This window comes from Megalops cyprinoides, chromosome 17 (genome assembly GCF_013368585.1).
Source record: "Megalops cyprinoides isolate fMegCyp1 chromosome 17, fMegCyp1.pri, whole genome shotgun sequence".
Classification (NCBI taxonomy): domain Eukaryota; kingdom Metazoa; phylum Chordata; class Actinopteri; order Elopiformes; family Megalopidae; genus Megalops; species Megalops cyprinoides.
The window spans coordinates 3,995,570-4,014,257 of record NC_050599.1 but is presented as its reverse complement, the minus strand read 5'-3'; the positions used below and the strand labels follow the sequence as shown (position 1 = coordinate 4,014,257).

Below are 18,688 nucleotides of genomic sequence, written 5' to 3'. Positions count from 1 at the left end.
CTCTCTGTCTCTCTCTCTCTCTGTGCAACGCTGGAAGGTGATTGAATAACCCTCTCAGCCCGGCCGAGGCTGGTTCCAGCCCAGGCAACACTTCAGCCCTGTGTGTGGAAGCAGGGGTAACAATGAGGCGAACACAACGCCAGCTCTTCTCGGCCTCCCTCTCTGGCGGTGGCAGATTTAGTATGTGGGACCTTCCTTTGTGAGCAGGGTTACGATGTCAAACGCAGAATCCAAGATGACATCATGCCTTGTTCTGCGTGAGCTCGGAGACGACACTGTCGCCAGTCCTGATGGCTTCACAGAGCTCTGGAAAAGATGTATTGAGAAAGACTTGGGTGTATTAAAAGGCCCGAGCACCGAGTGATAATAATAATAATAAATAAATGTCAGGCTCGATAACATGGGGCGAAATCAAGAATGCATTGAAAGATGTGACTCATTTCAAAAATACAATTGATATGTTATTTTCAAATGCAATTTATCAGACATGTCTCGCCCTTCCAAAATATCACTGAGAAGCACTTCAGAAAAAAATAGTAATGATAATTTTAGCCTATTTGTATTTCGCAGTCAGCAGGAAGGAAGGGATGGTCATTTTCATTTAACAGACTTGATTCGAGCAGTTTGGTAATTAAAAAATGAGCTTATAGGCCCATTATGGTTCACAAGCCAAGCAAAGGGAAGAGGAAAAGGAGCTTATGTAATGAACTGACATTTCGCTGATATTGCCGCGGAGCTGGCTGAACCACCCAGCAGAGCAGAAAGAGAACCATATTAATATTCCCATGTGTAATGTATTCTAAATGTATTGAAATTTGGGGCATGATCGAGAGGGCCTTTCCGAATGAATTAGCTTTACAGCAGGAGTCGGGGTCACTAATACCTTCTTTAATATTGCAGAATAATTGCACAAATGCTTTTCCCAAACAGTCACTTTAAGACAGGCGTAACAATTATACAATTTTCTGGTACGCTTAGTCCCTCAGGTATGTTAAAAGTCTCTGAGTGCCTGGCTGGGCTCTGGCCTCTGTGATACTAAGTACGCCATTAATGACTGTTACAGGGTGCTCACTGAATAATACACACAGGTAGGGCTAGAGAGAAAACCGGGATCCCTGGTGTTACCGATCAGCCGAGGTCTTCACTCCGGATGTCCTGAAATGCAGTCGGCACCCGAGCAGGTATTTATTCTGAATTGCCCTGACATCTCTTGTTTTGAGGCCCTTGTCAGGCCTGTATGATAATGTCAGTGATCCTGGAGGACGTCGGCCTGGCGGTGCTCTCCACCAAACTGCGCACATTACGGGCAGCAGTGAGGAGTGAGCTCTGAGTCAGACCGGGGGGAGCAGCAGTAGGCGGAATGAAGGTGTTAGTTTGGGTTTTTTTTTTTCTTCTTTTTTTTTGCGCAAGTGGCTCACCGCTGGAGCCCTGGAGGCATGTCTGACGGCCGCTTGGAGTGCAGCTCTCACGGGAGAGAGGGAGAGGGAGAGAGAGAGAGAGAGAGAGAGAGAGAGAGAGAGAGAGAGAGAGAGAAATGGCTGAGCTTGTCTCGGAGACGCCGCACCTTAATTACAGGGCTGTGGCACCAGCATGTGCAGTTTGCCGTGAGGGCCAGGTCACTCGCCTTTGTCCCAGTTCCCCCCCCCCCTCACAAAAAAAAAGAAAAAGGATATTCAGAGAGACGCCTTAAACTCCCCAAACAAACTGCCAATGTGGCCAAGTGACAGACAATAAACTGTAAAAAGATCCAATTACTGCCTTACAAGTGTTTTCGGTGGTACAAATGTCACTTAAAATTGCGTCTCCCCACATCCCGTGGCGGAAGTCCTCCGTGGGTAATTGACACTAGCCTCTCGCGGAGGATTGCGAAGGAGGCAAGAACAAACGCCGGATCAGAACTTCTCATAGGAACACAATCCGGAGGTGTCTCTGGCAGCCGAAAACTTGCGGGCCAGCGGCCCAGAGGGAAAACTTTATTAGAAAAGCTGGTGGAGTTTATCCTCTTTGGACTCCGGGGCAAAAAGGACTCTTGATGAGAATGAAAATGACCCACAGTGGTCTGCAAAGGCATCTGTTCCGCATAACCGCGGTTCGCTCTGCCCACAACTGCGATTGATGAATTTAAGGAAATGTTATTTTCTCTCCCGTCTCAGACAATTTAAAAAAAAAACTTTTTTTTTCAGCTCCCACTGATATTATTTTGAGGAACAATCACGGAAGTTCCTTAAATTCAACACTAAAAGTTGAGCGCAAGCTGCGTTGACGTTATAATTAATTAAGATTGCACAAAAACCTGCGTCTTCCAGCTAAGCTTATTCACCACAGTGAGAGGGATACATTGTCTGTTTTGCCTGGATTACACATGACACTTCACAGCTCGGTTGTGGTTTCTGTGAGACTCCTCTGTGGCTGCTGTCATATTAGTGTCAGGAATACTGGAGGCTGGTAATGAGATTTTAATCCATGTGGAGACATTATTATGGGTTCCTCCAATAGCCAAATTTGCAGTCCGCTAATGTCACAGTCCTCACTGATCCTGGATCAGGGAGCAGGACGTGAACTCGTCAGCACTCCATTTGTTTTCTGCATAGTACTTGCAAGGGAATGTTGTTCTCTTTCCTCTTTGTAGGAAAAGTTTTTTTTATTGGTTTTGTTTTTGCAAGGATAAGCCTACAGCTATGGCCCAATCACAAATCAAATTCCAGTGTTCCCCAATGTTACAATGTCTATGAAGAACAGAGTCAGTGGAAGAGTGTCAGAACATTAAATACTTTATATAATTTTTTGTAATTTTGCTACAAGGCCTTATTTTTGTATAAAATCTGTACTTTATAGAGGGTCATATCACCTGACCTAGAATGTTACAATGTTCACAATGTAACATTCTAGGTCCACATATAAAAGATGACTTTCACTTGAATAATAACACGCTGAATACATATTTGAATATATGTCAAGAGATTAAGTTCTCCCGGATGCAGAATGGATGAGGGCATGACTGAAACAAGCTGTGCATTCCATGATTATTTGTCCCCTTTCCTGTGAATGTGCTCAGCCAGTCAGCGAGGATATGAGTTCATTCTCAACTGTGCAGCCCGAAAACCACAACCCCCTTACACATAAGCGCCTTGCTTATCATACAGGAATTCAAATAAATGAGGGAGGCCTGAAGCAGGCCTTCAGAAACTTTACTCCCAGTTTCTATCCAATGCAAATGGGGTGGCAGTGTAGCATAGTGGATAAGGAGCAGGACTTGTAACTGAAAGGTTGCAGGTTCAATTCCCCACTGGGACACTGCTGCTGGGTTCTTGGGCAAGGTGCGTAACCCACAAATGCCCCAGTAAATATCCAGCTGTATAAATGGATAACACTAAAAACCTACTAGACCATCTGCAATGTTAAAGTCACATGACTAAAAGCAACTGATTTGATTTGCTGGGGCACGGGTGGGTTTTCTCGGTGTTTTTCCACACATTTGAAACGGTGAGTCATCGTGAGGCGCATGGAATTCAAAGCCGACAAACTCGCAAACTTTGCAAAAGTTGACGATGCCGAAGTTGACGGCTAAGTGCGACAGATAATTGCTGCGCATTAAGGCAGAGTTGAAGGGTTACAGGTATACCTTTTTATAAAAAGCTTTCTGAGCGCCTCTGTCACCGGGAGAGTAAGTGCCGCCGGTTCCGCTGACTTCATTTAAATTAATTTACCTAATTGTCATTCATAACCCACACATTGCGGGTTTTTACACTGACTGGGATAATGCCGTCTTCCGCTGTTTGCACTGTAATTGAAATTTCTATTATGGAGTGTAAACACTGGGCGAGCGTGAATATTCATCAGGAAGAGGAAGAGGGAGAGGGAGAGCCCCCCGCGACGCTGTGGTGGGCGGCGGGAACGGCCCGGCATGGGGCTGATTGCAGCTGACACGCGGGCGCTCGGAGACGCGGGACCCGAGTTCGCCCGGCCCCTGATTGACGTGTCTGTCTCTCTCTCCCTGTCTTTCCCTCCCTTTCTCTCTCTCTCCCTCTCTCTCTCTCTCTCATGAACAGCTCCCTCTCAGGTCAGCGAAGTCATCAAGGAGAGGGTGCAGCAAAGGAGTGTCCAGCTCTCCTGGCAGGAGCCAGAGCAGCCCAACGGCGTCATCACCGAATACGAAATCAAGTACTACGAAAAAGTGAGTGTCAGGGCACCACAGGATTGGGGGGTGTGTGCATATCTGTGTGTGTGTGTGTGTGTGTGTGTGTGTGTTGTATGTTGTGTGTATGCATATCTGTGTGTGTATATTCTGATGTGTGTGTGTGTGCGCACACATGTTGCGTGTGTGCATGTGTCCGAGTGTCTATGTGTTGTGTGCGTGCGTGCGTGTGAGAGAGTGTGAGTGTGTGTGTGAGGGAGCGAGAGGGGGGGAGAGGGTCCCATACAGCTGCCTTAATGCAGGGCAGTTCCAGACAGTTCTATGTAGCACTCCCTGTGCTGTTTAATCCTTTCATTTTATTTATATCCTGCTTTCATTCTCTGGGCTATCTGTGTGCTTTCAGGTCAGAGTGTTCACAGGATTTTCTTTGGCTAGCACATTCTTTTTCCCATAATTGCAATAATGAATGAGGTGCTCATTACATTTTCACAAGCCCCCGCTCCCCTTGCACCCACTCCCCCCCCCCCGAAACCACAGTTCACCGCATTACAGCATCCGCCCAGGATTAAAAATCTGCCGCAGCGTCTTCTTGACCTCCGCATATCAGTAATGTTCCCCGGAGCCCACAGTGTGTTAATCAGGGGAGGAGAGCAAGGTAGCCCCTTATTTGCAGCTGAAGGGAGCAGAGAGCATGGGGGGGGGGGGGGGGGGGGGAGTGGAGGGGGAGTGATTGTTAACATCACAAATTGAGCCTGGATTTATCAGGATCTGGGATCGTATTGGCTACAGCCTCTGAGGCTGTCAAGACAGTATGTCCCATGCCCCACACTATAGCTGTACTCCGCCCAGCTGCAAAAGAGAAATCAAGAATGACTCCCACCCTAATAAGCTCTGGCCCCCCATTTGACCTTTACAGGGCAATAACATACAGATAAAGTGCAAATTTGTAAGATAGTGCAAATGTATTCAAAGTCATGTGCAAAAGTAGAAGTGGCTTCTACTGCCTGTCATGTATTAGGTTTACTGTAGCTTGCCTTTACAGACAATCCCTTTTTGGGAGAGTGGGACAGTCCTACATGAGTAGGAATTTTATTTTATGTCACATTAATTTGCTTTTTGATAAATTGCACGCATTTTAAAGTTGGGTTGGCAAACGCAGCTTGCGTTGTGGAAAACACTAACTGGCAAGCACTTGTGTTCCTAAGAAAGCAATTAAGTAAGGCTGATAATCTCGAAAACGACTTGAAAAATAATATTTGTTGAAGTCCATTTTTGTTTTGTATTTGCAAAGGACCAGAAGGACCGTATTTATTCAACTGTGAAATCCAAGTCAACCTCGGCCACGGTGAACAACCTGAAGCCCAGCACAGCGTACGTGTTCCAGATCCGGGCCTTCACTGCGGCAGGGTACGGCACCTACGGACCCAGGCTGGAGGTCACCACCAAGGAGGAGGCTTCAGGTACGCTCCCACACACACGCACATACACACGCACACACAGACGTACGCACACACACGCGCACACACGCGCACACACGCCCCGACCATCCCACCCACACGCACACACAGATGTACACACACACACACACATACACACGCACACACAGACGTACACACACACGCGCACACACCATCCCACCCACACGCACGCACAGACACGCACGCACACACGCACTTGCACACATTCACACACAGAAACTCTCTCTCACACACACACATTCATAAGCTCATGTACACATACATACGCAGAAATTGTTTATGAAGCTAATTTAACAATCATTAAGCGTTCATTCATTTTTTAAGAGTGTGCGGACTTGAATCTGTGAGTTTATGTGTCTGTGTGCTTGTGTGTGTGCTTTGTGTGTGTGTGTGTGTGTGTGTGTGTGTGTGTGTGTGTGTGTGTGTGTGTGTGTGTGTGTGTGTGTGCGCGCGCGCGCACATGTGTGTATGTGAGGCAGAGAGAGAGTTTTTACGTATATTGTTACACATACATTGCAAGTGTTCTAGAATGTGTGCCAACTGAAACAGTGTTTCATCACTAAATGAGGCCTAAATGAGAAGCCATCCAGCCTAAATGTGTCATTGTTTCAGATGAAGGTTACCAGCCCCTCATCTGGGATTGTTAAGATCACATTTTAAAACAGCACAACCAAGCATATAGAGGTCCTTTCAGTAAAAATAAACCACCCTTCCTCTCTCCAGAAGGACAAAATCACTCATGGAAATCACTCTGTATCCAAAAGCGGATACAGCTCAACTCATCTATGTCCAATTTCTTTTATGATGAATTATTATTATTAGCAGCAGTAGTAGTTGTAGTTGTACCCGTAGTAGTACTATTTCTAGTGGTAGTGGTAGTCTTTGTTGTTGTCATTACCGTTATCATAGCCATAATCATATGTCATTATTTTCTTTATGATTCTTACGGTTTTTGGCTTTTTGGGTAGATGGAGTGATGGTAGCAGGGTTATCCCCGACTGAGCTGAAATAAGAGCTTATTCCCCTCCGTTCTGCCGCTCTTTTCAGCCACGGTCGTCTCGAGCGAGCAGAACCCGGTCATCATTATCGCCGTGGTGGCCGTGGCGGGTACCATCATCCTCGTCTTCATGGTGTTCGGCTTCATCATTGGGAGAAGGTACGCTCTCGCTGGCCCCGTTGACTCTCCGCTACTGTGAGTCTCCCGCTTGTCAATTAGCCTTTATGTCACTCACGGGCTTCCATAGCCATGGAGTCCACGCGCACACTCGCTCACACGCCATCATCTGTCGCATGCTGTGGTAATGGATTGTGATGTGTTATTTTTTTGAGGGCTCACACTGTGAAAGAACTGACACTATTTTTGCATTCGCCCGTACTGCTTCTGTTCTGAACTGTAAGTGGTTTCAAACAGAGAGGCTGTGCCTCGTTTCCTTTAGTATAAATCGGGCCTCTTTTATGTTGTAACGGGTGTCGGTTGAGATAACAGTAATGTTGCTTTTCGCACGTTGCTCTCCGTGTGCTTTTTTGCGCTTTCATACGCATGTTCTCTTGGAGCATCCCATCCACGTCTTTCCATCACAGCCAGTCCATTTTATTTTTTATTTTTCCAACACAGTTTTGTAAGGAGTGGACATTACCTGCAAAGGAGAATTGGCACGTTTGTAACTTAATCACGTGACTGGAAACTTTCAGTGCACTTCCTTACTGCACTCATGTGCATGACTGGTACTTGTTGTGTTGTGCTGCGGTCAGCTGCTCCGTTAAACTGCAAAAAGTATCCATGTGTTGGCAGCGGCCTGCTTAAGTACATTTTCAGTCAGATTTTGCTGGTGACTTTTGGCAGAAAAGATAATATAGAAATGTTAAAAAATGAAAAAGAATCATCCAGAAAGAAGGCAGCAGAGACAACTTTTGCATTCTTAGTCGAATGATCTCATCTGTCTCCTCAATTGGCTTTTTTCCTCAGCTCAAAAAGTATAGTAAACTATGTATGTATAGGATGTGTGCGCATATACCCTTTTTGTAATATTGTAATTAATCTTAAAATTAATATTAAAATTTATCATTAGTTCAAGAATTCATTGAAATATATAAGTAGCTCAGCTGCCTTTTTTTGGGTGGTGATGGTGTTTGGTAATTGTACGGAACAGTTACGAATTGCGGTAGATTTGCATGTTGTGATCTCTGTGGGCCCGTTGATACTGTGTGCCCGTAGTGTCAGAGCAGAGCCTCCGGTCTCTGAGTGCGTTCCTGTGCGTTTCCTCAGACGGCGGTGCCTATCTGCTTTAGTAATCAGGCTCTCTAGCCGCTGCCCTGTTTTCTGCTGACGTGGTGATTTTCTCGCACTTTGTTCAATGGCCGTCAGTTGAGTTTTGTTTTTTGTTTTTTTTTTTTTTTTTGCTCCTCCCCACACAGGCACTGTGGGTACAGCAAAGCGGACCAAGAAGGGGACGAGGAGCTCTACTTCCAATGTGAGTTCTGCTTCTCATCAGCCCGGGGGGGGGGGGGGGGTTCGGGGGTGTACGGCTCAATTAGCGTGCGTCCGGAAAGAGCACACGGGGGGGGGGGGGGGCAAATGGGACCCTAATAACATTTAATCCTGTTTCATTTCACTTGCTTCTGCTAAAAACAAACAAAAAGACGGGAACCACCACAAGAACATCTGCTCTGGATTAAGCAGACGAATGTGCAGAGGTGAGGAGGGTCTCCAAACTGTAAACATGTGAAAATAAATTTTGTTAAAAAAAAAAAAAAAAAAGAAGAATAAAAAGTCCGGTCCGAGAAGAACTCTTCATTAAAAATGTATAGTCCTGTAGGTGTGGGATGCGTGTGTGGGGAGAAGGGAGGCTCTCCCTCTCTCTCTCTGCGCGCATGGAGCCGAGATGCACACAGCGCACTCAATCCCAAGGTTTCCCCCTCCTTGGCTCCTTTACCAATAAGTTTTTTCACTCCACCCCTAATGATGCCCCAGGAGAAGCAGCTGCAGACAGCTTCCCGGCGTTGCCGTAATGATCTGTGCTGTAGGCAAACTGCTGATTTGGAAACAAAGGGTCAGGGTGTCACAAGGCGCAGTGGCTGGGGGGGTGGGGGGGGGGGGTGTTTCGGGGGGTTGGCGGGGAGAGGCAGGCGCTCCGCGGCGGCGGCCCAGTGCTGCTGCTAAGTATCTGACAGATCAAGCACCGGAGTGGCCCGGCCCTCCCGCGAAAAAGAACCCTCTGCCGTCGCTGCTGTCGGAGCCCATAAAGGGATCCGCTCAGCGATATTAAATGACGAAGCGCTGTCGGGGCGACAGGAGCCAGATAGCCGCGTAAATTCGAGTTGTAGGCCCAATTTGTCCAACCCCGTTGTAGCGCGGAAGCTCGGCGATAAGACGTCCCCCCTATCAGATCCGCTGACAGCTTGGATGGACGAAGCAATTATAGGAGCGGGTGGAGGAAATATCTGCTGGCATCGCCGCTCGCCGATGCAGGACGCGGTCCTGTTTGTGTTATTGGAGAGCCCGACATGCTCCCCATGACTCCGAGGGCAGAGCAGGCTCCTCTGTCAGGATTTCGCCTGGAGCTCATCAGTAATTTAATTGCGTTATTTCGGTGTGTTTATTTCCTTTTTTCGTTGTTGTTGTTGTTGAGTGTATTAGTTATACAGTATTAAACAGCTTGCGGGATTGGAGCTGACAGGTAATATTGTAATTAGGGAAATTTGATCTGAAAAAATTAGGTCAGTGGAAGACATTAAATTGCCCCAGTGTAATGAAATTCTTTGGGGGTAATGTTCAAAGTATGATAAGAACTGGATGCGTTTTTAATGCATCCATTTTATGCATTTTTTTCTGACAGTTCCAGCAATTAAAATGGAAAACAGAGGTTTGTGAAGTGTAACAGCAGAGGATCACTGTTAGTGCTGATAAAGAAAAATTACAGAAAAAAAGAAAGAAAGAAAGGCACCTCTCGTGTCTCGTGTGGACGTGCCTCTGATAACCTCTCTGAGAGCCGGCTCATCTTCGGCTATTTGAAGATGACACACCAAACCTTTCATGCCGCGAACCCACAAGCAGCACTTAGAGCATAATACAATAACGGTGTCTTTTTTTTTGAAATGAACTGCTTCTGAACTGCTTTTGAACTTCAACCTCCTTCATTTCCCAAAGTAATGATATAAAAACAACAACGGATACTTCTTCACATTCTAATTCATCCGCTGAATTCACGAACCTTCTCAGTTTAAAGACTGTTAATAACGGCTGACTCTGGTAACTTGAGTGGAATCCTAATAATGGGTCTGATGTATGTACAGTGCACTGAAGTCTCCGTGTCTCACAGTGCTTCAATTAAGGAACAAAGGTTGGACTGCAATTATTTTTCAACGTGACAAAGGCTGTAGATTAAACCTTAAGGATAAACAGAGGAGTAGGCTGGCAGTGAAATATCTTTGTACGCAACTCCATCAGCTCTCTTTTGAGGAAATCCTGAAAGGAAACATAATAGTGCTTTCATTTACATTTTAATGAAAAAAGTGATGGGTTATTGAAGCCCTGATTCTCATAAACACGCTGTGTAGTTATTCCTTCCCGGTCGTTGCCATCGGTAACCGTCCATCCGTCTGTCTAGTGCCGTGTGCGTATTTAATCGTAACAGTAATCCTCTTACCCGTCTACAGTTAAATTTCCAGGCACGAAAACGTACATCGACCCCGAAACGTACGAAGACCCGAACAGGGCCGTCCACCAGTTTGCCAAAGAGCTGGACGCCTCCTGCATCAAGATCGAGCGGGTCATCGGTGCAGGTGAGCCCGCTGCCTGTCCCGGGTTGGGAAATCTTTGCTCTTCTGTGTACTGATACTGCTATATGGAGAAAAATTGCATGTTACAGGGTTTCTGCATGTTAGCAATGTAGAGAAAAAAGATGCACGCTTGATAAATCGTTGTCACATTTTGATTGTACATCCTCTGCATGTGTGGCCCATAAAACTCTTGTCTGCCTGAGAGCAAGTCCTAATACAGTATCATCTGTAGTATTACGTAGTGGTAAGGAACAGGCTTGTTACCAAAAGGCTGCTGGTTCAATTTCCTGCTGGGGTATTGCTGTTGTACCCTTGGGCAATATACTTAACCCACAGTTGCCTCAATAAATATCCAGCTGTATAAATGGATAACATGTGAAAATTGTAACCTGTATAAGTTGCTCTGAATAAGGGTGTCTGCTAAATGACAACAATGTAATGTCCATTTACAAGCTCAAGCTGGTATGTTTTGCAGTGTAATCACCTGTTTGTCAGGTATAGAGCACTAGTCTTTATGTAGGTTATGAATGATTTTATTCCTTTCAGGGGAGTTTGGGGAAGTATGCAGCGGACGCTTGAAGCTTCCAGGGAAAAGAGACGTGTCTGTCGCCATCAAAACCCTAAAAAATGGCTACACGGAGAAGCAGAGGCGGGACTTCCTGTGTGAGGCGAGCATTATGGGACAGTTCGACCATCCTAACGTGGTCCATCTGGAAGGCGTGGTGACTCGAGGTGACAATGGCAGCCTCTGTCCACAAGCAATAAATGTGACTGGCTATACACAAGGCCTTTCGCTGTGAGCTGGAAGGAACCATTATGTTTTTTCAGTTTCTGTTAGTTTCCAATCCCAGGGTCTCTCAAACACACACACACACACACAATCACACACTTCTTATTTCAGTTGCTGAGAGCATGTGAAAAGGGAAGGATGTCAAGGGTCAAGAGGCTGAACAACACAGCATTTAGGACTGATATTTTAACTTGCTTTTAAGAAAGAGTAATACTGACAACTATTTCACTGCTGCTCTTGCTAGATTGAGAGTCATTTGTGAGATCACTCCTAGACCAGATTATGAAGCAATGTGGAAAGTTAACATTGTATTATATTTATTTTCCCTTAGTGCTACAGATTACATGAAGTCATATGTACTGTATACTTGCATTTAAGAAAAAGATATATTTAAAAAATGAACAATATTAATAATGTTTAATCACTTATTTTCAGGAAAGCCTGTCATGATTGTGATTGAATATATGGAGAATGGATCGTTAGATGCATTCCTTAGGGTGAGTATTAACTGCCTTTATTTATAATAAAAATAGGGGATCAATGTGTGTTATTGGGACAGTTGTATTTTCATGCCTCTTAATTAAAAACAGTAAATAAAAATGGAGAGTATTGCACATTTTGGTAGCGATGCTGATTAGTGTTTATCTGAGAGAAGAGTTTGCAGCCGCGCTGGACTGTGAGGCGTTGTTGTTAGGCTGACGCGTCCCCTCTGTGCCTGTAGAAGCACGATGGTCAGTTCACGGTTATCCAGCTGGTGGGGATGCTGCGGGGCATCGCAGCAGGGATGAGATACCTCTCCGACATGGGATACGTCCATCGAGATCTGGCAGCGAGAAACATTCTTGTCAACAGCAATCTCGTATGTAAAGTGTCCGACTTCGGGCTGTCAAGAGTGATAGAGGATGATCCCGAGGCTGTCTACACAACGACGGTGAGTGAATTAAACCCTGAGCGCATTAACCCCCCCCCACCTCAGCCTCCAACTCCGGGGCTACCACAGAATACAGAACTAACACCATGGCAGCTAAAAATGGATGAAAAATGAATTCATTGTTATGCCTGCCAGTGTTGGTTCAATATGCGAAGCATGCACTTATTATTGTGGATTTTTTTCTGCGGACTTTGCTGGTGCTGCATCCACAGTTTTTTTTTTTTTTCTTTTTTTGAACTCCTGCTAATTGATGTTTTAGGGGAAGATTCAGGATATAATGAATTTGATCTTTAGCCTGGCAACTGACCTGCATTTTTACTGAACAGGGTGGAAAAATACCGGTCCGGTGGACTGCGACAGAAGCCATCCAGTATCGCAAGTTCACCTCCGCCAGCGACGTGTGGAGTTATGGGATTGTCATGTGGGAGGTCATGTCCTATGGGGAGAGGCCGTACTGGGACATGTCCAATCAGGATGTGAGTTGCTGTGTCATGTTTTCATGCTGATTGAATGCTGCTGTAGGGAATGTTGTGTTTGCTGTGCTGTTTCCATTAAGCGCATACATCCCTAAAGCACACTGTGGTTCAGACTTTGACAATTAAATTTTGCAGATTTGGTCTATGAAAATAACGTTAGCATTGTACGTTGTTGCTCAAGAAATAAAGCCACTATTATTTTTTAAAAGGACAGCTTGGCATGCGTTACAGTGATCCAAGCTGGCTTTTGACCTCTATAACAAGCTTGGATAATGCGAACAAAATTTGCCATCAGCGGAGCTGACTAGCTTCATAGAAATGTACTTAGTCATGCAAATCCAGAGGCAAAAGCGTCAGCCGCTGTTGTTTTTTTTTTTCAGTTAAATTGGGACAGACAAATGTTGCAATGGCGTTCGTCTCATTGAAAACAAAAGTGGCTTTACAAGAGTTTGGCCGCATTAAAATTCCAGCAGAGCGGTGATGAGACGTGTGAAGCAAAGTATTTTAATCCCGGCGTGTTTGCGAGTATGTGTCTGATGGATGCTCCGTCATTAGGCTGATCCCTCGCTTGAAATTAAAACTTACGTAAGCCTCCAAATATTCACAGAAGATAAATACGCCAAGCCCAAGAGCCAAACATGATTTACAATTTCCATCCCAGCCCAAAACACAAACCGCTTTGATTAAACAATAGATGTCAGACGTTTCCGAAGAAAAAGTCACATCTGGCCAGAACCACATGCGTTAGACTGGAAGTAAAATTCCACAGAAAAGAAACAAAGTATATATAAATGAACCTTGTAAGGTCTGTATAATTGGTCTGTGCACAGCATGGCCTGCTAAACGCCTTCCCAGGAGTTTGCTTTCAAGCACGTCTTGTCTTTTTCCTGAGAACTTTCAACCGACTAAACATCCAGTTGGATTTACATGTGGAATAACAAGTGTAGGACAAACCTCTGATATGCAGGAGAACGGCTGAAGATACACTTTAATTGGCATGCATGACATTGTAATATCCGACAGGCATCAACATCAGAGGTTTTCTGCTCTGTCATATCCAGAAAAACAATTCATCTGGGTATTCAGGAAGGGAAACATTTACATTTCCTCAAGTTTTACGCTTTTGACATCCCATCCCTGTATCTGTTTCTTGTCTGACCTGGCCTGACAGGAGTAAAAGGTCCATGCAGATTGTCTTAGCCAGGCGTGTCTGTCTTCAGAACCAAACAAGAGTCGAGACTTTACCAGATATTTACGGCATTGACTATCTCATATTTTTTTAAGTAAAACAAACTGATCTTTAAATCTGTCTGTGTGTAGTTAATACATGATTTGCATGGCTATTCCTCCTCGGTTTAGAATACATCAGTGAGAATAGTTTTTGCTTTAAGGTAATGCAGGCATACACATAAAATGAGTTTTTTTGGTCTCCTGTTCAAACTCCCAAGGAATAAAAGAAAAATAAATCTCCGTCCCAGGGAAACAACTCTCTTTTATGCGTAATTGATTACACCCAGTTCTGGTGTGGCAGACAATGGCAGTTGTTACAGAGTAATTCTTTCCTCTTACAGGGATATTTAGTGTGGTTTTGTGTGTCTGTGATGTTTTTGACAAGCTGATATCAAGCAATTTGTTCAGCCCGATTTTCCTAGAGAAGGTAATTATGGGCCATCACAAACGCTTAACCAGTGAGCAATTAATGGATGAAAAGGGACGCTTATTTAAAGGGTGAGGCTCACTGTTGTTCTCTATACGTTTGCAGGTAATAAAGGCGATTGAAGAGGGCTACCGCCTCCCTGCTCCTATGGACTGCCCACCGGGTCTGCACCAGCTAATGCTGGACTGCTGGCAAAAGGACCGGGGTGACCGGCCCAAGTTCGACCAGATAGTCGGCATCCTCGATAAAATGATCCGCAACCCGAACACTTTGAAAACCCCAGTGGGAACATGTACAAGGTAAGTCCTGCCGCATAGGAAAGACTCGCACACACTGATCCCCCAGCGGACGATAACCTCGGTACAGAGTTACTATTTCACAATCTCAGCCTGTCTCAGCCATTATTTTGCACGTGTTAACCAGTTATTGTTAATTTTAGTCCTTTTCTAACCGCTTCTGGGTCACCCCAGACTTCCTGCCAGCTGATATATCGGCAAGGGCTCGCAGATAAATCGCGCTGAATCAATAAACTAAAGCTTCCACCGTGGTTTTACGGTCAATAGAGAGGCTTTTAAATCAATCCCTATAATGACTTCCTGTGACTTTAAAGTTCTTTGGGAACTCGGGATCCCAGTGTGGCATTTGTCAGATGAAATCCATTTACGGTAGGAACATGATCCCCCCCTCTGTGAGATTGAGGACACAACCTGAAAGAACCGTCTAAAGAGGTTCACTGTAAGAGGTTGCTGTCAGCCATCCACTGGTAAAAAAAAAAAAAAAAAACACTGAATGATTTTTAAATGAGCCTTTCAGTTGTGCTGTATTTTTAAGATATACAAAAAGGAGCAGTGCATTTATCTTAATCATATATTAAAAATGCACTAATTGCGCATTAATATTCCCTAGAGCAAGGGCAGGAGTGGAGGAATGCAGCGTGCTCACAAAGTAGCCAAAGATCATGACAAAATTATAGAGAGCACCCTGACTATTATAGGGAGATTTTAATTGGTAAATTGTAGCACCAGGCTGCAGTAGCTAATAAGGCCTTCTACTGTGAAGATCACAGAGCATGCAGTACACTGGCTTGTACTGTTTTCAAGCACTCAGGCAAATGTGTGGCGGTACATTTCAGCCTCTGGTCTTTATGAAACATTCAGTTACAGTACCAGTCAAAAGTTTGGACACACCTGATTTAAGATAATGGGAAACATGCATTCAGAGACATTTTGATCTAATGGCTTAATGCTTAAATGCTTGAAATTTGTTTCTTAGACAAATATAAATATTGAAGTTTATGCTTATGTATGAATTTATTTCCAAAAAAGTGTTTTTTAAAAATATTTTTTAGATTCTTCAAAGTAGCCAAATATAAGAGTTTTGATTTGTTTAACACTTTTTGGTCACTGCACAATTCCATTTGTGTTATTTCATAGTTTTGATGTCTTTGCTGTTATTGTAAAATGTGGAAAATAGTAAAAATAAAGAATAAAAATTGTGTCCAAACTTCTGATTCGTACTGTACATTTATTGCAACCAGTAGCGTCTTTGAACACCACTAGCTTGTTGTGCATGTGTGTACAGAGTAGAATGTGGTTAGCTTTGTTTCCAGGTGGACTTTATTTAGTTAAGACTGTAGTCCTGTTCTACACTGTGACATTTACTCTCCTTCATCCTGCAGACCGATTAGCCCCCTTTTAGATCAGAACACGCCAGACTTCACCGCTTTCCGCTCGGTGGGGGACTGGTTGGAAGCCATCAAAATGGAGAGGTACAAAGACAACTTCACAGCGGCGGGGTACAGCTCGCTGGAGTCTGTGGCGAGGATGACGATCGAGTAAGTAACCCGACCATCCCGGAACCCGGCTCTTTGCCGAGGTCAAGCATCAAGGCTTAGCTGATGGAACCAACAGCAAGGATATTACAAATGCTACCAGGCATTACCGATACCCTTTTGTACTGAAATGTATCATTGTTTATACAGAATTCATTTTTAAAATGTCACTTTTTATTTTCAAAAGATTCAAATGTTTCAGAAGAGGAAATCAGATAAGCTATGCATTGGCATATAATTTTCATATGCCATGTGTTGAGGCAGTACATTAGTGCCTTACAAAGCTGAGCATTTTCAGAAGCTATGGCCGGGAGATTATACTGATGGTTTGAGCCATTTCTGTGGTCTCTGAGGTGGCAGTGCAATCACAGCGCACAGTGATTATACCTATTATACAAAAACGTACTGAAGACACTGACCCCGGATTCAGACATCATTTGCTCGCAGTTAAGTACAATTGTTACTTTTTTTCTGTGGAGACTCAACTTTAGTGCTTTCAGCAATCACCGGAATTACTCTGTAAAAAAGTAACATTTACGTGTATTTGTAAGTTCAACTACTGTAGGTTTAGTAACTTTTATTGTTCGTTACAGGACTTCTTAGTTCAGCTTGAAACCGTGGCAGTGTTTGTAGCTGTTCTCACACAAGCCAAAATGGCTTAAATTGCCATTGAAAATTAAGGCGAAGCCGTTTTGCACTTTGATTGAACTGACTCACAAATCTACATTTCAAGGAGTGAAAGTGTTCTGCTTGTACATACTGTTCCAGTTTTTGGACATACCAAATCAGTTATCGATGACTATGAATAGCCTTTCAATGAAGCTATTTCCACAAAAAAGCAAATGTGGTACCCAAAGTCCTTTTGAACAACCTCACTGAACAGCATGTGAATCTGAATCCGAATAGCTGTCATATTAGACAGTACAGTGAATTATATTCTAATTAATGGATAAGGCTTTGCTGCATGTTTATGGTTTTCGTTTTTTTTTTTTATTTTTTTTTTTTTATTTAATGAAATACCCGGGGCTATAAATCCTTGTTGTTTTGGCTCTCCACGGTTGAGTGCTGTGATTTATGACTGCCTGTTGTCTCTCCTAGGGATGTGATGAGCTTGGGAATCACTTTAGTGGGCCATCAGAAAAAGATCATGAGCAGCATACAGACTATGAGGGCCCAGATGCTTCACCTTCACGGCACAGGTGTGCAGGTGTGACGGAAAACACCGCCCCCTGCAGGGAGGGCAAAGACTGACCCCAGAAACAGTACCGCCGCAGTGGCTGCTGTGGATAATTATTGGAAAAAAAAAATGTGTCGTTTCCTGTGTCTGACTTTTTTGGATTTACGGAATAAGAATCATTCCCTTGTTCTTCGGCGCCGTTGACGAGAAGGATCCGAACCTTCTGTGGTCACTGAAGAAGAGAGAGAAACTACCTGGACGTACAGAATTTTTCAAAACTCTGAGGGACTTTGAATCACATATCAAAAAAAAAAAAGAGGTGGCGCATTTGAAAAAGAATTTTAGGGTTTCACTTGGTTCCTTTTAACTTTGTACATTTTTTTGGCCACCATCAGTATGGATCTCACAAGAAAAAGTCCATACAAGGACGCTGGTACGCGTGCAGTGGTGATTTCAATACTATTTTCATCATAGTTTTGTTAATTTTGTGTCAGCCACAATGATATGGTGTGGTGTGAAACCATAACCAGTGTTCTTTTCTTTATTTCTTTCCTGTTTCTTTCTTTCTTTCTTTCTGAACTTGACAGGGTAAAGCCTCTCATTCACAATGGAGACTAAATATGTTTGAAAATATTGGTGGGTGTTTCGATAAGACCAGGTTGTGAAGCAGCATTCAGTTTTGTTTCACTTGTTTGTAGTGTTTTTTCCCCAGTATTTGGTTTAAAGTTGAGACTAATATCTTGCTATTTCAGAAACAATAACCACTGGGATGTCTGACGCTTACACAGGGATGTTCTGTCTTATACTTATTTGAAAATGTAGTGGTCTTATTTGAAAATATTTAGTGATAAAATCCTTTAAAAAGTTAAAAAAGTGAAACATAACACCTACCAAGAAACAGTGAATAAAATTCTTTAGATTTGTGAATATCAGACAGAAACATGGAGACATTTTTACAGTTCCACTAAAATGTTTTCAGCTTAATAATCAAGATTTTTTTTCCTTTTTTGATTATGTAATGAAAACACTCCACAGATAGCACTATGGATTGTATTGAAGCTGTAAGGCAGATTCAGTATGTTGAAAAACGTTAGCTGCCGTGATCCCTTAAAACAAAACAAAAACAAAAACTTTCTACTATAAAGCAGTGTTACTTTTCAGTCCACCTCCACATTTTTACTCTTTCACTAAAAATGTGGAATATGTGAAAGTTATATCAGAGAATAACACTGTCTTGAAGTTGTTTTTGTTTTTTTCAGGTATTGGTATGGCAAAAGATGCGTTGCGGTTTCAATCTGCCTGAAGTCTTACTTTGAGGAAGGGATTGTATGTTGGGTTTCCAATGTTATTGTGGTATCCTTCCTAGAACTTGAATAAATGAAATGAAATGAATCCATTCTTTCATTCAGAGGTTGAAGTGATAAAAAAATTGTT

General features: G+C 43.6%; 1 protein-coding gene across 2 annotated transcripts in view; it reads left to right on the top strand.

The window, feature by feature from the left end:
• Window positions 1-18,104, top strand: part of epha7 (eph receptor A7) — a 63,779-nt gene extending 45,675 nt beyond the window's left edge. Inside the window, exons 6-17 of one of the 2 annotated variants that reach the window (XM_036549267.1) lie at window positions 4,050-4,174; window positions 5,427-5,595; window positions 6,661-6,769; window positions 8,029-8,084; window positions 10,282-10,395; window positions 10,939-11,124; window positions 11,618-11,679; window positions 11,904-12,113; window positions 12,440-12,589; window positions 14,352-14,545; window positions 15,925-16,080; window positions 17,176-18,104. In XM_036549267.1, coding sequence (XP_036405160.1) covers window positions 4,050-4,174; window positions 5,427-5,595; window positions 6,661-6,769; window positions 8,029-8,084; window positions 10,282-10,395; window positions 10,939-11,124; window positions 11,618-11,679; window positions 11,904-12,113; window positions 12,440-12,589; window positions 14,352-14,545; window positions 15,925-16,080; window positions 17,176-17,290 — 1,646 coding nt within the window. In that variant the 3' untranslated portion in view covers window positions 17,291-18,104. Of the gene's footprint in view, window positions 1-4,049; window positions 4,175-5,426; window positions 5,596-6,660; window positions 6,770-8,028; window positions 8,085-10,269; window positions 10,396-10,938; window positions 11,125-11,617; window positions 11,680-11,903; window positions 12,114-12,439; window positions 12,590-14,351; window positions 14,546-15,924; window positions 16,081-17,175 lie in introns of both variants that reach the window. The other variant, XM_036549266.1, reaches the window with a different exon arrangement.
• The last annotated feature ends 584 nt before the right edge of the window (window positions 18,105-18,688 follow it).